Raw genomic sequence first — 24,810 nt, forward strand, 5'->3', positions numbered from 1 at the left:
ACAGACTTTTTTTTCTGTGTTTTTTAACTCTGTTAGCATTCCCACAAACAGCAGCCATTCCAGGGAACCTAGACCCAGAAAGCACCCACCCCCTGCCCTGGACAGGAGAGTCTCTCCCAGGTGGGAGAGATGAACATCATCTAAGCAGCAGTTCCAGCCTGTTCTGCAGAAATACTGCACAGCATCATCCCTGCTGTACAGAACAACAACCCACCATGCAAACCCCAGAGCAAACCCCACCACATTACCCAGAAATGTCTTGTGTTATCTTGGAGCAAATGGCCAGCTCAGCGTGGTGTCACTGCTGAGACTCTCTGGATTTAATGAGTGCAGTACAAATGCATGTGATTTCAGGAAACTCCAGAATCACAGGGAATCAAGAAAACAAGTAAGAAACACTGGCAGGAAGGATTTGAAACTTAACAAGGGAATCTTGCATAATTAAGGTACAACAAACTACACTTGCTCTGATGAGCAGGAAAGCAAGAAACAAACAGCAGCCTGTACAGTCCCAGGAGGGACCCCTCACCAACGGGAGGGTAAAGGAAAGAGAAAAAACTTGCACTGGAGAAGGAAGGTCTGTGGATACACAACGTGTGCTGTCAGTTATGGCTTGCAGGGAGAAGAGGAAGGAAAGTAATTGTAGGGTAAGAGAGAAGAAACCACGTTATTGCAAACTGAAGGGGCTGTTTTATCAGAGACAAGAAGTGTTGAACCTAGAAAGAAGGGCTCCCACAAAAAGGGAGGTGATGAATCAAAAGTGGCTGCATTATAACATTTGCTATGGATGAGAGAACTGAAGACAAAGCAGAGAATTTGGGATGTAGTGAAGATGTTCTAGAAGGGCAGATAAATGGACTCATTCGAAAAGTGTAAAAATGCACAGATCAGTCAGTCTGGATGATGTATGTCCCAAAGTGCAATGAAAATTAACTCCCAAACTGATTACATTACCATTTGCTGGTTTTTAAGCCATAGGGAAGTGGGAGGTACTACATAAGTGGAAAAAACCCCAAAAAATTAAACAGTCAAGGTACTGGGTCTTTGAGGGGAAAAAAAAGACAAGTCATCTTTTGCAATTATCATACCTCTGGCCTTAACTTCTCCTTTCAGTAAAGTAATGGTACAAATATTAAGAGGGAGGAGAAAATCATTAAACATCTAGAGGATAAAGGAACCATGAGCAATAAACAGCATCAGGATTATAAAGAATAAATCTTTCCAGACAAATTTAATTGCTTTTTTTGATAGAAATACAAAATTAGTGGATGAAGGGATGCAATATATTTGGATTTTAGTAAAGCATTTGATTCTGTCTTGCATATGCTTAGAATTAATTCCAATTGGCCTGGACGTAATGCCACCTCATGGCTTGAAACTGGCTGAGAGACCATAAACAAAGGCTGATGACAACCAGCACCACACTGAGCTGGGAGAAGGAGGCATGGTGTGAGTGCTGAGAGGAGGACTTGGGTTAGTCTGAGTTTATTTAACATCTTAATTAGTAATCTAGGAGTAAACAGTGTGTTTATGAAATTCACAGAGATATTAAACCGGGAGGAGGTGGCAACACCAGCGCAAGAGGAGAAAAAGAGCACAGAGAGGTTTGGCAAGACAAGGGAGAAGGTTCAGAACAGGAGAATCATGTTTGGAAAGAGACAAGCACACCTGGGTGTGGAGGACTCACTGAACAACATGAAAAGCAATTCTGTGTCCCAGAGGATAATAAACATGGCACCATACATTCCTCTGTGCAGGTACAAACTAACTGTAAGCTTTGTTTGGGGGCAGGAGCTTGCTCTGTCGGGAGGGGGGTGACTCTGCATCATCTGGGGAACACCACGAAAGCAACAGCACCCACAGGCAGAAGGGACTAACCCAGAGTCAGATCAAAGGAAGCAAGTTAAATGGTTAAATGGAATGCTGAAAGGTTGGGACTGTCTGAAGGGGCTGAACTCCAGCTGCAGGGAGGGATGATCTGCTGTGGTTCAAGGGGATATAAACAGGGCTGCAACAAAACTACAGAAAGTGGAATTCAGGCCACATGCCATAGAAAAGGTGGTGACATTGACACTGACTAGGTGGTAGAATAATGCTCCCAGAGACAAGAAAACAGGCACACTGCCTGGCAGAATCACAACCAGACTGGACAAACTGCAAATGGACTGCAGGGAAGGGTCTCACACCAGCCAGGGGCTGATGCACTAGAAGATTTTCTAGTCCTCTCCATTAAAGCCTGTGATTTATGAAGTGTGCACTGGCATTTGTAGGTGATTCTCTGTGTCAGAGCACAAACCTATGTGTCTGCCTGGGTGTATCTGTGTGTGCACAAAGCACGTGTCTGTCTGGGCATGTGTGTGCATGTGTCTGTAGGTGGGTGAGCTCTGCTCCATTTTCCTCTTGAGTCTCCTTTCCTGCAACAAAAGCAGCAGAAAACACCCCAGCTCCCATACCCTTTTCCTTATTCCTGTGCCTCTACACCCCCAAAACTTGTTTTGTGTCAGTTGAAACACCACAGTAAGCATGTCAAGGCTCCAGTGACCCATGTGTAGTAACTGGCCATGGTCTCACACAGGTCCAGTGCTAAGAGCACAGCTGCACTGGGACCCCTGGGCTTGGCTCATAAGGAGGAGACCAAGGTGAAGCCCAGGATAACAGAACTACATGAAGATCTGTGCTTGTATTTGGTTCTCAAGATCCCTTTCCAAAACAATTCTACATGGGCAGGTATTTCTCACCAGCCATTTAACACCTGGTGCAGGTGGGTACAGCCAAAGGCTAAATGTGCCCCAGGTGAGCAGTGTCTGACAGAATCAGGCCTTTACATCCAACAGAATTCTGTGTTCAGGGTGAGCCAGTGAGTCAGACACTTTGCAAAGGAAGCACTTTTGCCCTGTCCCCAGTTCCAGGCTCTCCTTACCGGCGCAGGTACATCTTCCATGGCTCAGAGAGCTTCTCCTGGACAAGTGCCTTCACTGCCTTGCCCAAGTACTGGCTTGGCTCCCCAGCCCCAGCCTGGCTGCCTTCGCCTTCTGTCTTTATGTTCAGCAGGTTCCCAAGGCTGGCACTGGTCTTGGACATCTGGAACAAGAACACAGACACTGCATCATGCCCAGCACACAGACAGGGCCACCCTCAGGACTGTCCCACAGAGCGCAGCGTCTCCAAAGACTGAAAGACAAGACAAAAAGTCTGTGCAGGCTACTCCAACTGCATCAGCAAAAGTTAGTAACACCTCACTCTTCTGCTTCTTCCACCCAAACAGCATAAAGCACCCAGGTGCCCACTGAGTATTTATTCATGGATCTTGTTAAAGTAATGAAGCATCATGTCTACCTTTATCCAGGAGGAAACTGAGGTGAAGAGAGACATCTCCTATTTGACTATGGAAAAGGTGTGTGGGTTCCAACAGGAATAGCCCTGTGTAGCTCCTACAAATTGCTGGTGATAGAACTGGCAAACTCTAGTTTATTCAGTCATCTTATCCCAGCCACAAGGATGTCTCCTTTAAAGTGACTAAACTGTGAGGGTAGAAGGATGAAAATCTCATTCAAGTGGTGAAAAAATCTGTCTCAAGTTCCTGGAAAATTCTTATTAACTTCAATAATAAAATCATGTCACTTTTCTGTGCTAAATGGACACATCCTCCACGAAGCAGGACTTGGAGTCAATCTGCATTGCATGAAAGGCTTCAAATAGAATCTATACAGAAAGGTTTAGAGGTCCAGCTGTGTGAAGTGCAGGACAGAAAAATGAAGTTGCTCAAGCCTGCCTAGAGAAAAAAATTTCTTTGAGAATAAATGCACAATTTCCCAGACTCTTTCTTTCTCTGTTGTGCTCTCAGTTACCTCCAGTAACAACAGCAAAATTTGCAGCATGAGTAAAATGCAGGATTGGGCCCAATACTTGCACAGGAAACTCCACCCACTTGAGGGTCTAGAAGCCCTTTATAAATATCAGTTAATTAAGCCTGACAGCCCCCTAAATAAACTGCAATAGGCAACAGGAATCCTGGTTATCTGAGGCTCTCTTAATGCCCCCTGAAGGTAAAGCCCCTGCTGCTGTGTGGAGATTGCAACTCTTTATGGCTGCAGTCAGAAATTCAGGTCATGTGTTTCCACTGGTAATTCCAGTTCTGTAAAGGGCTCTTTTTCCTAGAAAAACAATGAAGGATTCCCCCACGGACAGAAATTGTGTGCAGCAAGAGGAAGAAGCAAGTGTGATGTCTTCCTGAGCAGACTGAACTTGACTCTGCAATCTTTAGCCTTGGAATTGGTTCCATCAATCACACACACAGTGGGTTCTACTCCTTGCTGCTTTATCTCACTGGTTAATCCCAGTCCTTTAACCTGACTCCCAGTTCACACCTGTGCTACATTTGCTCTGCACAGCTCAAAGAACCTTGTGTCAGGCTGCATACAAATAAATGCTTTTTTCTAAACATACACTTAAATCACATATTATCCTGGAGATTTTCAGGTGAAGTCTCCATTGAAAGAGAATTTCCCTAATCTGAGACCTTCAGAATGACCCATGACCCCAGAGAGCAGAGTAACTAAATTAATTTGCTCACTAAAGAAAGACCTGCATATTTGGAAACAGTAAAGGGACAATACAAAGGAACAAATCAGAAATTAAGTTTAAAAGGGAAAATCAAAACCCTAGTGTAACAGAGAGTGAATGGAAGGGAAAAGTGACATAAGGATAAATGCAGAAATTAAACAACACAGAGAAAAACAGTGATAAGAAAGAAAGGAGGTGGGAGATTAAAAGGCAAAGTCACTTTGCCCTCTCTTGAGGCCCCGATGCATGTAACACCCAGAGCCAAGGGGATGGCAGTAGTTATGCCTATAAACCCTATCACATAGCAGAATATTAAAGCATGGCTCAAAGGGTGCCCTGATCTCTACTGCAATTGTATACAGCCACAAAATTCATCTTGGTACAGTAGAATTTCTCATGTGAAAGAGAAATATACATTTGAAATTATGTATAATTTAACAAAAAAGTAAGGAAAAAGTAACTGTGCATTATCTAAAATAAATATTCTATAACACTGTAAAGGGGAATCTGTTAGATACCATTACTCATACCAGAAAGACAGAAATTGATAATTTTGTTTCAAAACTTCTAATTTTTTCTTCTCTTTCATAAAAACAGATTATTCTCTCCCTCCCCAAATGAAGGAAAATGTTTTTAAGTAAGTAAACAAAATGAGTACCTATAAAAGGAAAGTGAGAAATAAGTTGCCAGGTTCTGAAAACAAAAAAACAAATACCAAAACACCCCCCAAAACAAACAAACCCAAACCAACGCCCTCCCAAAAAAACCCCAACAACCAAAAACCAGAAAATAAAAGCAAAGACAAGCAAAAAAAAAAGAAAAATAAAAGAAAAGGAAAAGAAAAGAAACCTTTTGGAACCTCTGTCTAGAAAGGATGGGAAAAAAAAAAGGTGTCAGAGGCGGCAATATATTTCTTCAGCCAGTTCATTAAATTAATTCGTAAGCAGTGGCTCTGAAATTATACCCGATGAAAAATGGTCTCAAAATTTAAATGGTACAAACTCATCTTATTAGAGGCAAAACATTAAAAAACAAACACATCTCTTCCCCCCCTTCCCCGCTATCGCAGCTTTAATTTCTCTTGGTGGGGGGAATGAAAGGCGTTTGATGGATGGCTCTTACCTTATTCATAAGCGAGGATAAAAGAGATGAATTTGCCGAGACTGTGTGGCCATTTGATTCATTACTGAAACACACAGACCAACAGGGTTTAGTTAAGATGTGCACAGGGACTGTGAGCCCTGAGATTAATCCTTCTCCTTTCAAGCTGCCTCACTCCTCACCTACTACATCCAGAGGAAAAGAATGATGCCAACCCTCCCTTGGGCAGGCCAGACTCGCTTACTTGTGCTAGCCAAGTGGGACAGAAAGAGGGTCTCAGGTCTGCAGAATTTAGTTCTTTCAACTACTAAATGGCCTGGACCTTTTCTCCCAGTGTCCACTCCATCACACTTTGTTAACTCATGACCTCCCCCAGGTTTTACCCTTTCATCCCGTTAGAACTTTCAGAAATATCACAAAAATACCACAGAAGCAGGGGGGATGTTGATGAAGGCTCATACTGGCAGGGACAGGGGTTCCCTGGGCAGTAAGGAAGGCAAGGCACAGTCCTGCACTGAAGGGCAGCCTTAGGATCTCTGCACTTGCTCCAAGTGCTGGACTCCCAAAGGGACGCTTGTTTAAATAAGGTATGGACAGGAATGGATATAAAGGTCAAAGTGGAGCTCACTTATCCCCTGGATCAGTTCCTCTGCGTTTTTTCCACACAGCACAAGCCCCAAACACTCCTGTTCTCAGCAGAGATCCCGGGCAAGTGGGACACATGCTTTGAGATAGGTGCATTCACATCTGCACAACCATCACCACAACTGTAGAGCAGCCTGTGCCAGACCCTGACACCCAGCTGTTTTCTGTGTCCAGATTCTCTGGAATGTGCTTCCCTTAGCCCTGATTCAACAGACTCCAGCAGTGCAAATGCTGCTGCTAAGAGTGTGCTGAGGTGTGGCACTGGGGCAGCGTCCATCAGCAATTGATGACAACAGACTAAGTGAAAACAGCTTTGGCTCCATTTTCAGAAGGGAGCACAAGAAGTGAAGCTTTTGTCGAAGAGTCCAGTGCCTGTGAGCCCAAAAAACCATCTGGAAAACATACACTTAATGGGGAGCAGAGTGAGCCTCCCTGCCTCCAGTTTTGGGGCGTCCAACTCAACCACTATGAAGCTGCCTTTCACCAACACGCTGTGTCCTCTTGAATTAAGGTATGAAAAGTTCCCAAAGCCTGATGCTGGCAGTGCTGAGTGTGCCTGCCTGCCCACGTGTCTCACCCGTGGTCCTTGACACTCAAGTCCAAGCTGTGCTCCTGCAAGGGGTCCTGACTGGCGGCAGATGACGGTCCCATGGCCTCTGCAGGTTCCTGCTTCACCTGGACTGGATTGAACCGTCCAGGAGGTGCTGGTTGTCCATTCCCTGCTCAAGAAATACAGCGAAATTAAGCGCAAAAAAATACATTAAAAGCACGGGTCTAAAATGAGGTTACAATGGCAAATAAGTAAGTTAAATCATGGGCATCACGCCTAAGTGGAAAAAGCAAAAAAAAAGTGAGGGGGGAGGGAAGTACTGGGATTGCTGGTCAGCGTTTATTGCCAACTTGACATGATGGGTTCTGACGTCCACTCCAGCGTGGAAATTCTTCAAGTGATAATTATTGCAAAATTATGTCAAAGTTGTCCAGGCTATGGGCCCTTTAAAAGAGAAGGGCGGAAGGAGCGTGGGGGAGACTCGATTCTCTGCACAAACTGTCATAACTAATTTGCGGGGCTGCCTCTTAAGCGTTTATTAAAGACTCTGTTAATGCTGAGGCAATGTGGCAGCTTTCGACTGCTAGTCAAGCCCCCTTCCTCGTCCCCAATGGCAGCGTTGCCGTGGCGACAGCGCGGCCCGGCTCGGCGCCCGCCCGGCAGCAGCATCTCCCCGGCGGGACATCGGAGGTGACAGCGCCGGGGCCGCTCCGCACCGCGCCACCTCCGCCGCCTGCCCCGCGCCGCGCCCGCTCCTCGGCAGGAGAGAGAAAATCCAAACGGAAGGAAGAGAGGGAAAGAGCAGGGTGCGGGGAGGAAAGGAGGACAACAAATTGAAGGAAAAAAATTTTTTTAGGAAAAAAGAGCAAAGAAAAAAGGAAGGGGAAAAAAGTTGCTGACAGAAACATGTCTGCAGAGCTTTCTTCCACAATCCCCAAGTGACTAAAATATTAATTTGCCCTCCGGCAGTACAGCTGACGGCGAGCCGCTTCTCTGACTGCAAGTGGCATTTTATTAAAAAATAAAGGAAAATAGTTCCCTCAATGACCTTTCTCTGCTTTAGGAAACAATTTTTCAAAGAACAATTTTAAAAGTCTGGGAAGGATCCCCTCCCTCTTTAATCAGATCACTTCCTTGCACTCCCCCGTTGGCTCCTGGGGACACGGGATCACAGCTGCCGGTCACATCCCGGGACAGAGCCCGGGACAGAGCCTGCCACATCCCGGGACGGAGCCGGCCCCAGCCCGGGACAGAGCCTGTCACAGCCCGGGACAGAGCCCGGGACAGAGCCTGTCACAGCCCGGGACAGAGCCTGGGACAGAGCCCGAGACGGAGCCTGTCACAGCCCGGGACAGAGCCTGTCACAGCCCGGGACAGAGCCCGGGACAGAGCCTGTCACAGCCCGGGACAGAGCCTGGGACAGAGCCCGAGACGGAGCCTGTCACAGCCCGAGACGGAGCCTGTCACAGCCCGGGACGGAGCCGGCCCCAGCCCGGGACAGAGCCTGTCACAGCCCGGGACAGAGCCTGTCACAGCCCGGGACAGAGCCCGGGACAGAGCCCGGGACAGAGCCTGCCCCAGCCCGGGACAGAGCCTGTCACATCCCGGGACGGAGCCTGTCACATCCCGGGACGGAGCCTGTCACATCCCGGGACAGAGCCTGTCACAGCCCGGGACAGAGCCCGGGACAGAGCCCGGGACAGAGCCGGCCCCAGCCCGGGACAGAGCCGGTCACAGCCCGGGACAGAGCCCGGGACAGAGCCTGCCCCAGCCCAGCTGCCGGCCACAGCCTCCCCTGCTCTGCCCCTCGCTGCCCACCACGAGCCGAGCTCCTCAGCAGCCGGGGCAGGTTCCCCGTGCTCCCACGGGAGCCCACATCCACCTGTCGGGGATGCAGCCACGACCTACCCCAGGGGCGGCGGCAGCAGGAGAGCTCTGTGCTGCCCCAGGGCAATTCCCCTTCCCCATCCCTTACCCCGCAGGCAGCGCAGGGAGAGGGGAGCACAGCCTGCAAGAACTGTCCAAAAAGGTCTCGTTTGTGGACTGTACCAGCACTATCCCCAAACCCACAGCTGGGACAACAAAGCTGAAGCACAGAACAGTCCCCCAGATCAGGGAAACAACTGGCCATGGGCTACAGGACCAGAAACACTGGGCCCAGCTAAGGCTCAGAAGCTACAGTCCCAGTAGAGCCTCCAAGTACTGGCCAAGGTTTTTTGTTTTTTTCTTCATTTCTATTTTCAATGCAGTGCCCCTCTCTTTTCACCTATAGCCAATTGCACATGGCAACACTTCAGCTCTGGTAAGAAGCTACTTCCTTCATGGGCAAAGATGTTTCTTGCCCCTCTTCTGGCCATGTAGGCATAGCCAGGCTCCACAGGAAACCTTGCCAAGACTGCCTTCCTCAAGGGTTAGTTAGACACAACCAAATTCATTCTCCCATTTATTTTCTCTTTCTATCCCCTCCCCAGCTGCAGTCCCAAAGACAACTGGGTGGCTTCTCATTCACTCTCCTCCAAGTCATCAGGCCCTGCTCTGCCTCCCACCACTAACTATCACAACTGATGAAGTAACTCACCTGCTTCAACTGCCACAGAGGGCTTGAGTGCAGCTGCCGCCAGCCTGGCCATCATAGGAGAGATTAATCCCTTACTGGCAGAGATCCTTTCCATTATAGAGGCTGCTGGAGCAGGTGAAGAAGTTGCCACTGGCTCACCAGATGCTGAAACTGCCTGGGATGAGGAATCTGTAGGAGCAGATGATGCTGGATTGGTGCTCGAGGAACCAGCAGTCATCAGATTAGCCGAGCTGGCAGGAAGTGGTGTAGAGACCCGACTGGGGATGATGGGGAAGAAGGATCCAGCTGTTCCAGGAAGTGCTGAATTGGAGAGTGCCAGGGCCAAGGGTATATTGCTGGGAAGAGCCTGGGAAAGCAGGCCAGAGATCTTTGTGGCTGGTGTCATGCTGTTGGCAGACTTGGTGGCCTGTGAGGAAGCAAGCTCAGCCGCAGAGGAGGGTGCAGCTGGGACAATGAGAGAAACGGAAGACTGCTGACTGGTCGGGGAGGCACTCAGGCTGGAGTTCTTGGAGCTCATGGCTGAGAAGTCAATGAGGTCATCATTGCTGGACTCCTCCTGCTCGTTATCCTTGGAGCCCAGGAGTGAGGCAGGCAGCCCCAGCACCCCTGAGCTCCGGATGTGCCGGCGCTCGTGTTTGCGTTTGTGGGATGTCATCTGGCTGGTGGAGGTGAAGGTGAAACCACAGCCTGCCCTGATGCAGTGGAAGTGGTTGGTGGCCTTGCTGTAGACACAGCCCTCATACTTGCATTCCTCATACTTGTAGAACTTCTTGAAGCCATCCTTGGCATAGGCATCATCTTTGATGTGGTAGCTCTTGTGCTTCTCAATGTCACACTTGTTCTTGAAGGTGAATGTACACCCAGGTCTCCTGCAAGGGCATCGAGGAGAGGGTGGTTGGCTGTGTAGGCAGAGCTGCTGTCTCCTGCCTCCCTCTAGGACAAGGACTGGGGCTGAAATGAGACAACTGCCCCAGCTGCAGAGGGGCTGAGGGGTTGTCTGTGGGTTGACCTGGGACACCCAGGCAAGCAGATATGCTGCCACGTGGGAGAGCTGGGAAACTCACTCCACTGCAGAACTGCCACAGGAACATGGGAATGCAGGCTCCCTCCACTAAAAGTTCCAACAAAACAGCAGGTAAAGGGGACTAAGGTACAAACTGCGCTTTCCTACTCTTCCTGAAAACATAAGCAATCAATAGAAGAGCAGTGGTGTACAGAAGGCTAAGTCTGGCCCCAAAAGGGATGAGCTGGCTGCAGAGAACCCTATCACGGAATGCCATTAGCAGTGTATTAATGGCCTACTTCAGTTGCACTCTGAAGAGCGCTGTGGTCTCTTTCCCAAATGATTCTAGGCTCTATTTTCTAGTGGGTATCCTCTCCTCAGATCATACTCCTGCCTTCAGAGTGGTCTGTGGCACAGTCCTGGAAATCACATCTGCTCTGGTATACAAGCTCTCCCAGAAGCAGCACTGAGAAGGTCACAGCAGGGCAAATCAAGTCCCTGTGCATACTCCTGAAATTATGACTCGGCAGGAGGCAAACAGACCACACAGCTCTGAGGCAGGACTCCTCCCCTTCCCTGCTGTCTCACCTGCAGTGGAAGTGAGTGGTTTTCTGCCCGTAGAACTGGCATTCCACAGTGCCACAGTCCTCCGTGGCACGGAACCGCTGGAACCCGTCGTTGATGAGCTGCGTGTTCTTCTTGTGAAAGTTCTCATGGGTCATCACATCAGAGGTGCTTGTATAGACCTTGTTACAACCCACCTACCCCGGGCCCAAAGAGGAGTCATCAGCACAGCAGTTTAACAGCCTGACATTATTACCAGCAGCAATAAATACATGAGCAGCACACGTACATTTAATAGTTCCATTTGTGTGCTCCTCCTAGGGGTATTAAGTCATCACTTTAATTCCCAATCTAAAGACTGATAGAGCATAGAGCAGTTGTGAAAAAAAAAAAAAAAAACCAAACCCAAATCAGCTCTGGGCATGAAACAGTGAGGAAAAAAGGGAGGACTAGAGGGATAAAACAGCAGCTTATTATTATCTAATAATGCCTGCTTGGGGAAGCAGTTAGTAGGGTTCCTGCTCCTAAAGAGAACAGAATGCTAACTGATGCTGTTGCTTTTTGTTATCTTGGACTGACACAGAACAAAGTAGGAATTCATCTATTTGGGGAATACAAAATTGAGTGGGAATAAGTGATTTACTTTAGTCCTTCTGGGAGGTAAGGCATGCTGGTGCAACATGAGGCCAACCAGTCTTTTGAGCTTGTAATAAACGGTTTCATTCTAGCAAATCTTAAAGCCCATGTTCAGCTGGTTTTAGCAAACTGGTGACTTTTTTTTCCCTGTCACTGTTCAAGACTCCCACTTCAATAATTTTAAACTCGTGCAGCGAATGGGAATGCTGTGACAAGGACGGAATGCTGAAAACCTGCTTTCCTCTGGGTAAAGCGGGGCAACTTTGCCATATTGAGTAAAAACCCACTGGAATCTCAAAACGTCCTCAGCCCTGCTGAGGGAGAATTTTTTTTCTTTTCTTCTAGCACAACATGTGCCAATGCCTGCACCATCTCAGAAATGAAGAGAAGGAAAACACCACCCCTTAGTTCAGCCCAGGTTGATTCAAACAGGCAATAACAAAACCCATGACAAATACCCAGAGAAAAAAATAAAAAGGATCTCCAGCTATTTCCAATATAGAAGAGCCTCTCTCTCTCCACACTGACACCTTGAAAAAAGACAGGCCCTGCATGGCATTAAAAAAAAGAATTAAACAAAAGCGTCCTTAGGAATAATTTGCAATGCAGCTCTTGGTGCGAAAGCCTAAAAAAATGTCAGTTTATATAAACAGCTAACTGAATTTTATCCACACCAATTATGGACATAAAGAAAAAAAAATCCATGTGATGGATGGCACAAATTCTGCCATTTAAGCAGTATTTTCTTTAATTCAGAGTTTATATTCTGACACCTTTCCTGTAAGACACTGCTTACATGGGCATTACTTTACTGGAGGACAGTGGGCACAGGGTGGAATTAGCCATATATAGATGTGTAAGCCAGGGTCTCTATTTCAACTCGGAGTGACTGAAAGCTGTGAAACACTCCTCGTACTCCAAAAAAATCAAACAAATCCCACTCTGCTCAACTGAAGAAACTAAATAATCAACATTATGGAGGCGTAACAGAAAATGTCCTCAAGAGAAAGACACATGAAATTTCCAATTTATCAAATGCTGTAAGCACATGCTTCAACCGGCCCCTATTGAGGACAGAACTTGAGTGCATGCCTAACATTTAAGTATGTGCTTAAGCCCCATTGACTTCAGAAAGCTTACCTGACTTCAAGTTAAACACATGCTGAAGTCTATCCTAGCAAAGCATTTAAGCATGTGATTAAGGCCTTGTGACTTTAACTGGGGTCTTAAACTGCTGGGACAGGTCAGGAAGCAAGCCTGACTTTTCAGACCAGAAAATCTGTCACCAAGGGTTGTCTGATCACTCCACTTGTAACTGCAGCACATTCTCAGGGCAATGGTTTAGGCCACAATTCTACTACAACAAGTGCACGTCAAACCATTGAACCTGAGGAATGATCAGGACGAGACCCAAACAGTGTGGTGTGGTCTAAAAGAGTGAGGGATCACAGTGACATCTGTGCAGCAGCTCCAGCTCTGGCTACACTGCTGCTGAAGCTTGGCTGCCCCTAAAACACGGCTCTCAGCCTACACCACACACGAGTGCCACTGGCAAAGGACATGGAGAACCAGGGGTGTTAAGTGCAGATATGTGACATTAAGGTTTAATTACTCTGGAAATTTAATATGGAGGAAATTAACCCAGTGCTGAAGGGCAGATGTGCCACAAGAAAGTCTGGTTTCAAGGGAGGGACACATCCGTTTTGAGTAGAGACAGTGCAATGGCATTAAATAAGTCCCTGAGTCCTGGAGAATGGGACTTGCTTGAACAAGTCCAAGACTATGAGAAAACTCTGAGACCTGCTTTGCCTCACTGCAGGGACAAGGCTTCTAAAAACTGAGAACGGGGCTTCCCTTTGCCATTCCCAACACGTGGCAGGACAGCTGCATCGAGGACAGGGCACAGAGTTGTCAATGAGGCCCCTGAATCACAAGTGTGCAAGCCAGACTGTGACCATCCCCCTCTGCCTTAGGACAGCCCCGTGCTCTCTGACAAGGGCTGAATCCCCCCAGAGGAGCTGCCCCGTGTCCCCACGCTGCCCTACCTGCATGCAGTGGTAGTGAGTGCTCTTCCCGTTCAGGTGGCAGCCGTGGTAGTACACGCTGCAGTCGTCCAGGGGGCTGAAGCGCATGAAGCCATGCTGCAGGGAGTTATCACGCTTCTTGTGCATGTTGTAATGCCGGATCACGTCCTGTTTGCTAGTGAACCTCTGCAGAGATACAGGGACACACAGTGAGACACACACGGTGCCGGTGGGTGAGTAATCCTGGGGGCAGGGTGGGCGTCTTCTGTTGTTGTTAATAAACTTATGGGACCAGGAGTTGAAAGCTTGGCAGTAATCACCCCGAGAGAATCAGATTAAAGAGAAATTGTGTGCATGTATCTTCTTGGTAAAGGGAAAGTAAATACACATGAAAAGTTCTAGAGTAAACATGACACTGGGGTGATGCCCAGAATCTGCTCCCTGCAGCTTTAAGATTGCAGTTCTTCTGCCATAATTTTAGCTGCTACTATCTCAAGAAGTGCTATAGTTAGAAAGCAAACCAGTGAACTGAACAGCCTACAAGCAAGTAAGCCAAGCTTCCAAGTCACTCAGTGTAGTGGTTAGCAAGACACTGGCTGCCACATTCATGTCGGACTAGAAATCAGGAAAACCCCTTTGCTCTTTTACACTGTCTTCCCATTCTAAGTCTCTTGTGTCCCCTAAAAGGTAGGATGGTTTTATTAGGAAAACAGAGACACAAGACTTTCTTCAAGTCACAGAAAAAGATGTTTTTCTACAGAAAAATAGAGCTCAGAGCTAAATCTGTATGAACAGAATATCCTTTTCGATTTCTACCTGCTTGAAGCAATGAAGGGGTACCCCATTGTCAGAGCAGGCTAAGTGCCTTTAAAATGAAGCTTTTTATTTCTATTTCCCACAGACATCAATATTTACCACTGAAGGTGAGAAAGTAAATCTGATTTTTTTAAAAAGAAATCAATATCCATTTATTTTGAGCAGTAATTGAAAAGGCCTGTATTCTAATGTTTAACAACTTTTCTAGTCTGCCTCATAGGAAACAAATGATTATCACTTCCACTCTTTCCTCCTATAATATCAATCCTGATCAATCTCGTTGGTATTGGCACGGGAATATATGGATATAGATTTCAAGAGAAATCCCTTGGAGGTTGGAGCTATGATTTCCCAGGGCGTACATACAGGATTGCTATTGCCAATCATTGTTAATTTGTGCCCACTTATTACAAAGCGTTACTTATTCTAAAATATATCTCAGCCATAAAATAATTTGCATTTTAAAAAGCAGCCTAAATCCTTATTCCCTGCGAGACCAGACAGCTCCTTTGCAAACAGCTTCCAGACTCCTTAGGAAATAATCATGAGGCCAATCATAATAATAGGTTTTTCTGTTTTTCCATCCTTTGCATTTCTCTCTTTCTGGTGCAGGGATATCTGTGTCACAGTTGGGACAGACTCATCTTGATTACTCGATGCTTGGGCTGGAAAGACCAGTACGTGCATCCTGGAGGGAAACTCTCCTTTGATCAATAGAAACCCACAGCCAAGCCCAGCAGCTCCAGATCAACTTCCTGTGCTGTGGTCAGGCTCATCCCCGTGAGACCCAGAGGTCTCCCAGGGCAGGGCTGGAGTTGTGTCTGGTGCACGGCAGAGGCAAACTCTGGGATTCCCACTCGGGCATCAGCCTGACCACAGAAATGCCAGTGTCAACTCCGGGACCTGGGCTCAGGGTAAACAAACACAGCACGTGAGCTGCTGGCCTGACGTGCACACCCTGGCAATTCTCCCAGCAATTACAGCATGGCTCCTGCCCCAGTGCCTTCCCCACAAATCCCACACCGCTGCTGCTGCTCTCACTGGCTGCTCTGGTGCGGATCCTGCTGCTACGAAGCCACTCGGGCAGCAGAGGGAAAGAGACAGACTAACAGATCAGCATTCCCTAGTTTCAGGCACAGTTTGTAACACAGCACAAATTATGCCCTCGGTGTTTCACTGATATAAATGTGGAGTAGTTCCCACTGACTTGAGCTGATCTATATTCAGTTCCTCACTGTAGCAGTCTGAGTTTGGTTAAACAGTACTAGATAAGGTGAAATGGGAGCAAAATAAAGTTCTGTTAAGTTCAGAGTATATCCTGTCCTCTTTCAGAGCAGCAAAGTGAAAAGGCTGTGTGCCTGTGGGGGGAAGGCACAGGGGACGCACACTCCCCCATATGTTTGGGTAGCCGTGGTGCTCTTTGAGCACTGCTCTACCTGGTAGTTGCACTCGGGGTCCAGGCAGTGGTAATGCTCCCTGTACTGGTAGGCGCAGTGTATGTGTCCACAGTGCTGGCTGCCAGAGAACCTGCAAACAGGAGAGAGACAATAAACCACTGTCCTGGCAGCAGAGCCTGGAAGCAAGGTACAAATAAACTGAGTCCTGTTCCTGCTTTCATGTCACATGTTTATGGCATTAAACCCCACCTCTTTATCCCCTCCGAGGATGGTGACCCTTGCACCTTTCCTTGCTTATTTGTCACTATTTAAAGGCACTTCTTGAGCCGGATCACTCAGGTTCTGTACATCCCTAATCTGTCTTTCCCCTTGAAATTCATCTCTGTTATCTAAGCTGTTTACTTGGGGAGGCATAAGGAAGGAGGGTTCCTAGAAGTAAACACCACACAATTCTAGAACAGAGTTTAGGTACCACACCAGCAAGGTTCAGAAACCTCCCGTGACAGAAGGAGACAAGTAAATGTTGGACAAATATGGATTCTAAATTTTAAGTATAAGCCCATCTAGTATGATATCAGAAAAGCTGCATGCAGCACAGTTGGAAACTCCTGACATACAGGGTGGCAAAAAGACCAGAAAGACAGAAATGCTGTGTAATATCTACATACAAACAGTCAGTACGCAGAATTTACTGACTGACAGACACACCAAGAATTGGCACAAGGGGATGATCCAGTAACAGGGTAATCCGTGCAATGAACTCCCTCGTGTATATTCTAGAGGACCCTAGAAAAGCTTGAAAGGGAAAAGCAGTGGAGAGAAGGGGACTCAGAGGGGAAACATTCAAAGATAAAGTACCATCTGCTCAAAGGTTCCTCAAAGGTTCCTCACGTCACTTAAGCGCTGAACACAGCAGGAGTGCATATGATAAAGGGCATGGAAAAGAATTTAGGAAGGGCAACAGATATAAAGGAAAATGAGAGGAGTGAGGGTGTCCTGGGGCAATCGAGGAATGGGGCAGGAGCAGGGAAGATTACAAATCATCGTAAGGCGAGGTAACACGAGGCTACAGCACAGAAAAAGTCTGGATGAAAGGCAATACTAAATAAGCCATTTCTGAAGCACAGTAAGGAAGAGGAGGTCAACTGCAGAGACAGCAGGGGCTCTAGGAGATGGAAAGGGGACTTAATTGACAGAAAAGATAGACATTGCTAAAAAATTAAATGACTTCTTTGCCTAAGCATTCACAAAGGGAGACAGGGACAGATGCCAGGAGCAGACATGCCTTTCCCTGGGGAAGGAGAAGAAATACTGCAGGAAATCAGGATCACGTCAGAACAGGTGATTGAGAAACTGGAACAAACCTCAGCAGCAGAGAAGAAACAAACCACAAGGCAAACAGCCTGCACAAACAAAGGTGTGGAACTGAGAGCAGAGGAAGAGATTCCTGCTCAACTGCTAGGCTTGTCCAGGGCAGCTGCCAGAGCCACCGTGGCACTGACCAGGGACATGTGGCTCCACAGCACACATAACCAACTGGTTCTGCCAGTCCAGGGCTTTACATCAGCAGCACCATCAGCAGCTCTTCAAGGAAAGAAAGTGCCCTGTGGGAAGCTTCCTCTCTATTCCACTGATGTGATGGGGAAAAAAGAGCAAAGGGCTGTGCAGGGCTGGAGAACTGTGTGCTGCAGGCCAGGCAGAGAGGGTAATACAGACCTTGCTGACAAATACAAAGCAGTTCAAATTATTATCAAAAATGAGGGTGCAAAATGACCAGAGATACCAGCTGGAGTAAAAGAAGGGCCAGACACCAATGAGATTTGACGCTGGGAGATGAGCTATTTGAAGCATCCTAGCAGGAATAACACACAGGCTCAGTTTTAAAAACAATGGCTAAACAAGCACTCCAGCAGTTCCAACTCCTGCCCTCCATTCCATGTGCCATGGAAAGGTGTGTGTGGTGCCTACAGCACAGGAAGGGAGAGACAAGTGTTCCACCAAGCTGTGTGCTCAGGAAAGGAGGGAAGTGGCAAACTCAGCACAAAGGGGAAATTCTGCTCCTTCAGTGTGCAAGGTTGGGCTCCTAAAGGGTTATATTATCCTGTGTTTCTTCTGACACTTGAAACAGTTCAAAGCTATTAATTTTTAAAGCGCAGCATCTGTTTAGGTTTTTCATAACAGGAAAGCTTACACACCACACACTTACACGCGTACACACGCGCACATTTACATGCACAGCCTCCACAGGACATCAACACTCCCTGAATTTACATGAACGTACCCACAACTTCCATGCACACGAACAGACACAAACACAAACACACCCGAAACAAGAAAACTCACAGACCAGCTCCTCACCCTGATACACAAATCCCAGCTCCTAAGTTATCAATACAGACACATGGACTCAATTGCACAAGAACAGCCCACTCCCTCTTCCTTTGCATTAATCTGCTCACTTTATTTTTTTTTTGGGCCAGAAAATCTTGATCTGGCAAGAGTCGATAAATAATAATAAAAATAATAAATAAAGAAGTCAGCATGCTTAGAGAGTGTTTACAGAGTCATTACTCTGTAACGATGATGTGAAAGAAGAAAAAAAAAAACCCACCCCAATTACAAGGGGGGAGGAAACCCACACAGAAATAAATATTTAAGCAAGTGCTGCCAGAAGCACCATCTGCTGAGGCACTAATAATAATAATAATAATTTTTTCTGTGGTCTTTTTTTTTTTTTTTTTAATTATAAATATACAGGGAGGAGGAGGGGGAAAAACAACCCAACCCAAACTAGCTAAGTAAGAGGTTTTGTTTTGTTGTGTGAGAGAATGGATTATCCCTGGGCAGCTTTTGGCAGTGGCTTTGGCAAACTCATTAAGCTAATTATGCAGTACAGACATAAGAGTGTTGTGTCTCTTCTCCCCCCACCCCTTGATTTTACGGCTTTAAACTGTTTTTTTTTTAAATGTGTGTAAATTGAAGGGAAGTGGCTGTGCTGCCAACGGGTGGCTTGCGGAGCCTTTTAAGCAGGATGTGGTGTCCCTGAGGTAGCTCACAATCCTCTCTCAGCTACCTGCCTGACCCAGGGGAAGGGGCTTGCAGAGCTCCCCTAGAGTGGATGTGGCTGAACTGTTTAGTTCTCTACTCGAGAGGTGAATGGGGGACAGAAGGGTGCCACCTCCTCCTCCACTGCAATCCCTGCAATCTCAGAAAGAAAGAGATGCTGACCCTTCTGCCCCATGCAAAGAGAGATTTAAACCTCTGCTTTCCTTCCTATACTCTGTATACTCTACTGCAGTACTGTCCCCCGGGGCTGTGAATTCCCACATGCACTGGGGCATTGCTGCTTGAGGAGCTGCCTGTGGTGGCACAACTGTCCTCTCTTCCCGTGGGGTTTTGTGCCCCCTTTTCCTACATCTGGGATTCGGGCTAGAGGGAGGAAATTAAGTCACTTCTTGTTCCACTCTCAAGCTGGGAGAGTGCTGTTCCCACTCTTTTTCCCTGCCAAAATGTTCCCTTCACTTTCCTAGCAGCTGACTGTCTCCCACATGGAGACCCTCTGAGGGCTCTGGTATGGTGGGAAAGCACAGTACACACTCCCTTCCCCTTTCATTAGTAAGTGCACAAGTGCTGGTGGCAGCAAACCCTCCAGTTTTTCCCTGGAGAGAAGTGTTTGCTTCCTTCTCTGCCTCGTGTCTGTCTGCACACAAGGGGCTTTTGCTGAGAGCTTTCTCACATCACTGATGGAGGATGTAACCGGCTGGGGGCAAAGCCTGATGGACCCTTGATACCATGAGCTCTACACCAGGCAGGTGTCATGCAATCATCTCCTCTGTCCCTCTGGCTCTGGTGGCATTACTCACTCTGTCCCACCACTACAGCCCTGGGCTCTGTCTCAGCATCACTGTCCTGACCTAAGCACTCCCACAGCTGTGATCAGGTGCTCTGCTCTGCACCTGGCTCAGTGAGGGTTTTCTCAGACAAATGAGCTGCAAATATTTTCTACGATAAAAATCCCATCTTGATGCCAAGAGCTCCCTAAATTCAAGTCACTTATTAATCTCTCCAGCCTAGATTCTCAGAGCTCAGATGTTCTCTGCTTGCCTCCTGCAGACACTGGACACGGTAGGGGAAAAAGGCAGTGGAGGGAAAGAACGACAGCCAAGAGGCAGAACTCCCATTTAAATCCTGGGCTTCTTCAGTGAAGCAGTTTTCCACTATTTGTCACAAAGTTTAACAGCTCCAGGGAGCTAAGCATGCTCTTGGCATGACTGTATACCTCTCACAGCTACTGCTCTCCCAAGCAGGGGGACAGAGCAAGTACAGATGCCAAGGGAAATGGAAGTGCCAATGTCTGGTTTAAACACTTGATCCAGACAAGACCTTGTCTCTCCCACCACCACTCCACCTCCTTACTCCCAGCCCTCTCCCCAGCAAAGTCAAAAGTTTTGCCTACCTGGCAATATACTTCTGGTAAATATTTACGTCTTCGCTGACGGCTGGTTTATCAGTGGGTAATCCATTCCTAGGGAGAGACACGCAGGGCAGAGCTGGTTAGCAGAACAGGGCACAGCTGAAATTCCTTGTTTCTCTCACACACCGCTGACAGATCAGGAGAGAGGGCCCAGGGAAGGGTGCCAGCAAAGAAACCCGTAAGTTTAAATTTCCATCCCCTTCAAATCCTGTACCTTCTCCCAGGGAAACACACAGGCTGCCTACTACCCTTCCTGTATGTTCCCTCTTTGCAGGACTCAGCAGTTTGTTGGAGAAACTTAGACGAAGATCAACCACAAAAACCTGTTTCTACAGAAAAAATGCCTATACAAGAAAGTGATGGCCACATGCAAACACCTCTCTGAGGCACCTGGCAGTGCTGCCCTTGTGGGCATGGAAGCTTTGCCTCTGGCCAGCAAGAGTCTCACTGCCACATTGAGAGCTATTGCCCATTTCCCTGTGGCCAGCAGCTGCTCTATGACCAGCACTGGAACAGTGGCCCCAGCACCTGGATGGGGCTTCAAATGTTTCACAGATACCCCAAAACTCTAACAGACAGATTATGTATTTTAATCAAAGAGAAAACAGCCCAACTGTCACATAAGCCAGGATTATTTTACCTCATTAGGAAGCAGGAAAAAACCTACATCCTTAGTGATTTCAGGAAGAGGGAAAATGAGATGTAGGGCCAGACTCCAGCTGCCCAAGAGATAGAGCCACCTCAGTGGACGTCCAGATCGGCTGGACACCACCTTTTTTGTGCTTTGCCTGTGCCCAACCTCCCCTCCTCCTCCCTGCAGCTCTGCACCCTGGTTTAAACAAGGACACTTCCACACAGAGCTCACTTGAAGGTAGACGAGTTCAGGGCAGGTTAATGGCACTGGATCTAAGAGAGTTTAAACCCATGGCAAGGGTGTATGTACAGATGTGTGAGAGTAAAGGGCAATTCCTGCCAGGCTCCTGAACCCAGTGGGGACTGGGAATGGGAAGCCATGGCCCAGATACCACAGTCAGCACTTTCCTCACCAGCACAATTAACGGGCTGCTGTCTTTTATCCGGGAAGCCTGTGTCTAGTGAGTGGCCTGGAGAAGGGACCTGAGCCCATTCTGTACTGCAGTGTGGGATCAGGACATGGCAAGGGCCAGGCTGAAGGCCCTGGTCACCTCCATTCCAGCTGCAGCCCCATCGTGATGCCTTGGTTGAAGAAGTTCTGTGGCCAGAGGAAGGATCACCATGGTGCTGGCAAACCCACATGTGGCAAGGGGCAGGAAATGAGCAAGAGAAAGGAAAAACAAACTGGGATCCCAGTGCAACACCACAGCAGATAAGGGGCTTGCTTGTCTTGCTTGTGCCTTCGGGCACAGCTCCGGGATGGTGACTGAACCCCAGGCAGCTGAGTGCTCTCAAGACACTTCAGGCACAGAGTCTTGGACCAAGTGCCCCATCACAGCAGGGCACTGATCTACAGGAGTATTTACAACATTATGTTTTTAAGTAATAGGAGTCTCTGCCTGTCATTTGTAGCCTGTACAGGTTCACCCTGAGCAGACCCTGAGCATCCTGAGGAGATGTTAATAATCCTCTGTCCTTTCCCATACACCTTTACCATGGAGCTCCCCATCTGTCTGCAGGCAGTTGACAAACAATGTCACATGGAAGACAGGTATTATGTAGCTCTGCCTTCCACATGGGGAAACAGGAAAGTGGGTGATGCAGACTTTGCTGGGACTGCAAAGAGCATTCAAGTACCCCCCAAGGTCTCCTACATCCACACACCAAACACAAAATGGCCTTTTTCCTCCTCAGAGGAACGAGCAGTAGGGTGTGTGTGATGGCACAGAGAGCAGGACAGAAGGCCCTGGACTTACTACAAATGACCCCGTGTGATTCACAGCTCACAACAGACCCAGGTTCACAGTGAGGAACAAGTAAACCCAAACCATGACAAGAGAGCAGAGAAGTCTCTCCCCTCCTCCCTGCTGCAGCCTGACACACGTATTTATCTCTTCTACAGCTCCCACCTCTGGAAGTCACATTAAAAAGTAATCCAAGGTTTGGCAAGGCCTTCAGATACCTCCATTCAGGGAATGGCACCACTGCAGAGACTGCTGGCAACGTATGTGCAGGAGGTTATTAGTGCTAATTGGGCTAATGAGTTTGCCCAGTCTGAGGGGTAATTGAATCACCTCTATTTGTGTAAGCAAATTGAGAAGACACAGGCCTGGCCCCACACAAGTAGGTATATGCCTAACTTCTATGGAAATTGATGGGAATTAGGCACCAAAATGTCTTCTGAGCTCTGGGACAAACAAAAACACCCCAGTAAAGTCAGCACAGTCATGCCTTTGAGTTAATGGAAACAAGAATCAGGTTCTCCTACAGACACATCCAGATGCCTGGGAAACCAGAGGGAGAAGAAAATTAAGTAGTTCCAACCTTGACATTAGGAGTGCTGAGAGCACCATGTTCCCTCCTCTTTCATTTTAACATACAAACTAAGGAGCTATTGGACTCCAGATTCATGGCCATGACTGCTGATGGCAGGTCACAGCCTTAGTGCAAACCAGATAAATAGAAATGTAAGGTGTGAAAGAGGAACAGACAGAGAACTTTGACAGAGAGCAGAGAGAACCATCCCATGAACAACGCAGTATTTAACAGGGCAAGAACTTGAAACTGCTCACTGAACCACAGACACTTAGGGATGATCCCCCACTAGCACTTAGATAAGAGAAGCGGGAGTACACTTACTTTACTGTAGAGACTGTTCCAGTTGTGATGGAATCTGTCTTGGAGAAAGTTGATTTCAGGTACTCAGGAGTGTTGAATGGCAATGAGATGGACTGCTCCGGCCCGGCCATGGGAGTGCTGCTGGGGGTACTGGTGAGGGAGGCAGGGGCCAGGCTGGGGACTGGAGCTTTTACTGGAGTAAGCTTCTGAATGTTCCTCACGTCATACTTGGAAGGCCGGCCTACCTTGCCTGTCTTGAAGGCGATGGCTCCTCCCATATCTGGGCTTCCTTCCCCAGGCTTGAACAGGTGCAGGTACTTGACGTTCTCTAGGTCATACTTGGAGGCCTTCTTGTAAGTGTTGCCGTTTTGCGGCCTGATGCTCTCACCCGTCTTCAGCTTTTGAATGAAGAAGTCGTATTTGGAGGCCCGTGACATCAGGCCCTGCATCTGGGAGCTGCTGGGAGAGGGCAGTGGCAGGATGGTGGCTTTGGTCTCCGTCAGCAGGGAGGTGTCAGGACCCGGCACCCGCAGGGGCTGTGCCAGCACCGAGGACGGCTCCTTGCCCAGCTTGGAGCCCAGCTCCTCAGGTTTGGCCAAGTGCATGGGCCACGAGAGCTGCTCTCCAGCCTTCAGCTTGCGGATGTACTCCTCGTACTTGGAGAAGCGGGCTCGTTTGCTGATGGCATCCTCTCCGGGGAGCGGGGCAGCGGGGGCAGTGGCCTCTGAGGTAGCAGTGTGCAGCTTGTCGAAGCTGATCTTGCGGGCCAGCTCATCCCGCATGTTCTGGTCGTCGTAGCCAAACATGCCCAGGAACTCGTTCATGGTGGTGGCGGCGTAATCCCGCAGTGAGGAAGCTTCCCCTGCAGGGAAACCAGAGGACAGAGTCACACAGGGCTCTGATTTTTCTTCTCCTCCCATAGCAGCACTAGCAGCAGGGAGGGGGGGAGGAAGGGGAGAGGGGAACATGATCTACTGACGTTTGGCTCACTTGTTAGGTTTTATGACTCTTAAATTAATTTGTTTAAAAAAAAAAAAAGTAATTAATACTGGGGTAAAATAAAAAGAGTTCATCAATGCCAGGAAAATCAATTTCCTAAATGTTCTAGCCGATGGCTTTTCAGTACATTAAACAAAGTTTCATAAATGTCTCTGCACTCTTGCCTTGGCCTAATATGAAGAAAAAGTAATTTTACTGGAAGTGAGACCAATGCCAATATGCCGAGGTTTGTACAGATCTGTCCTTGTGTGTGTTTGTGTATGGAAGGAGGTGCACAGAGGATAGATGGCAGCATGTGTAAGGGGGAAAACTCGTGTGAAAATGCCGTGTGTGCTGGTGAAGCAGGGCTGAGAGCAGGCAGGTCAGCATGGTGTGAAATGGGTAAGGGAGATGGGCAAGGCCATGCATAGGGTGGAGCAGGAGGAGGGCAGGATAGAACAGTGCAGAGAGGAGGAAAGCAGCAGAGATGGAGATGAATCAAGGCAGGGGAAGAGCAGAAAAGAGAAGGCAAGACAAAGACAGGACAGCTCCCCAGCACTGCTGCAGTGCTTCCCTTCCCTGTCCATTTTGTAAGGGTTCACTCAGGTTGCTCTCTTCCCTCTCAATCCCTATAACTGGATTGCTACTACTTGCCATGTGGAAAAGGGCCACAGTCCAGTGAATGCCATGGAAACCTACAGGCAGCCTCTCAAGAAGCCAGGAACAGCTT

At 47.9% G+C, this 24,810-nt stretch overlaps 1 protein-coding gene across 3 annotated transcripts in view; it reads right to left on the reverse strand.

Moving 5' to 3' along the window:
• Positions 1 to 24,810, reverse strand: part of CASZ1 (castor zinc finger 1) — a 195,083-nt gene that overhangs the window by 12,909 nt on the left and 157,364 nt on the right. For all 3 annotated transcript variants that reach the window (XM_066334522.1, XM_066334521.1, XM_066334523.1), the window contains 9 exons: positions 23,124 to 23,964; positions 20,334 to 20,402; positions 15,917 to 16,007; positions 13,686 to 13,850; positions 11,029 to 11,201; positions 9,438 to 10,306; positions 6,887 to 7,028; positions 5,686 to 5,749; positions 2,921 to 3,081 (listed from right to left, as the gene is read on the reverse strand). In XM_066334522.1, the coding sequence (XP_066190619.1) occupies positions 2,921 to 3,081; positions 5,686 to 5,749; positions 6,887 to 7,028; positions 9,438 to 10,306; positions 11,029 to 11,201; positions 13,686 to 13,850; positions 15,917 to 16,007; positions 20,334 to 20,402; positions 23,124 to 23,964 (2,575 nt within the window). The remainder of the gene's footprint in view (positions 1 to 2,920; positions 3,082 to 5,685; positions 5,750 to 6,886; positions 7,029 to 9,437; positions 10,307 to 11,028; positions 11,202 to 13,685; positions 13,851 to 15,916; positions 16,008 to 20,333; positions 20,403 to 23,123; positions 23,965 to 24,810) is intronic.

Source organism: Sylvia atricapilla, chromosome 22, assembly GCF_009819655.1.
Source record: "Sylvia atricapilla isolate bSylAtr1 chromosome 22, bSylAtr1.pri, whole genome shotgun sequence".
NCBI classification, from domain to species: domain Eukaryota; kingdom Metazoa; phylum Chordata; class Aves; order Passeriformes; family Sylviidae; genus Sylvia; species Sylvia atricapilla.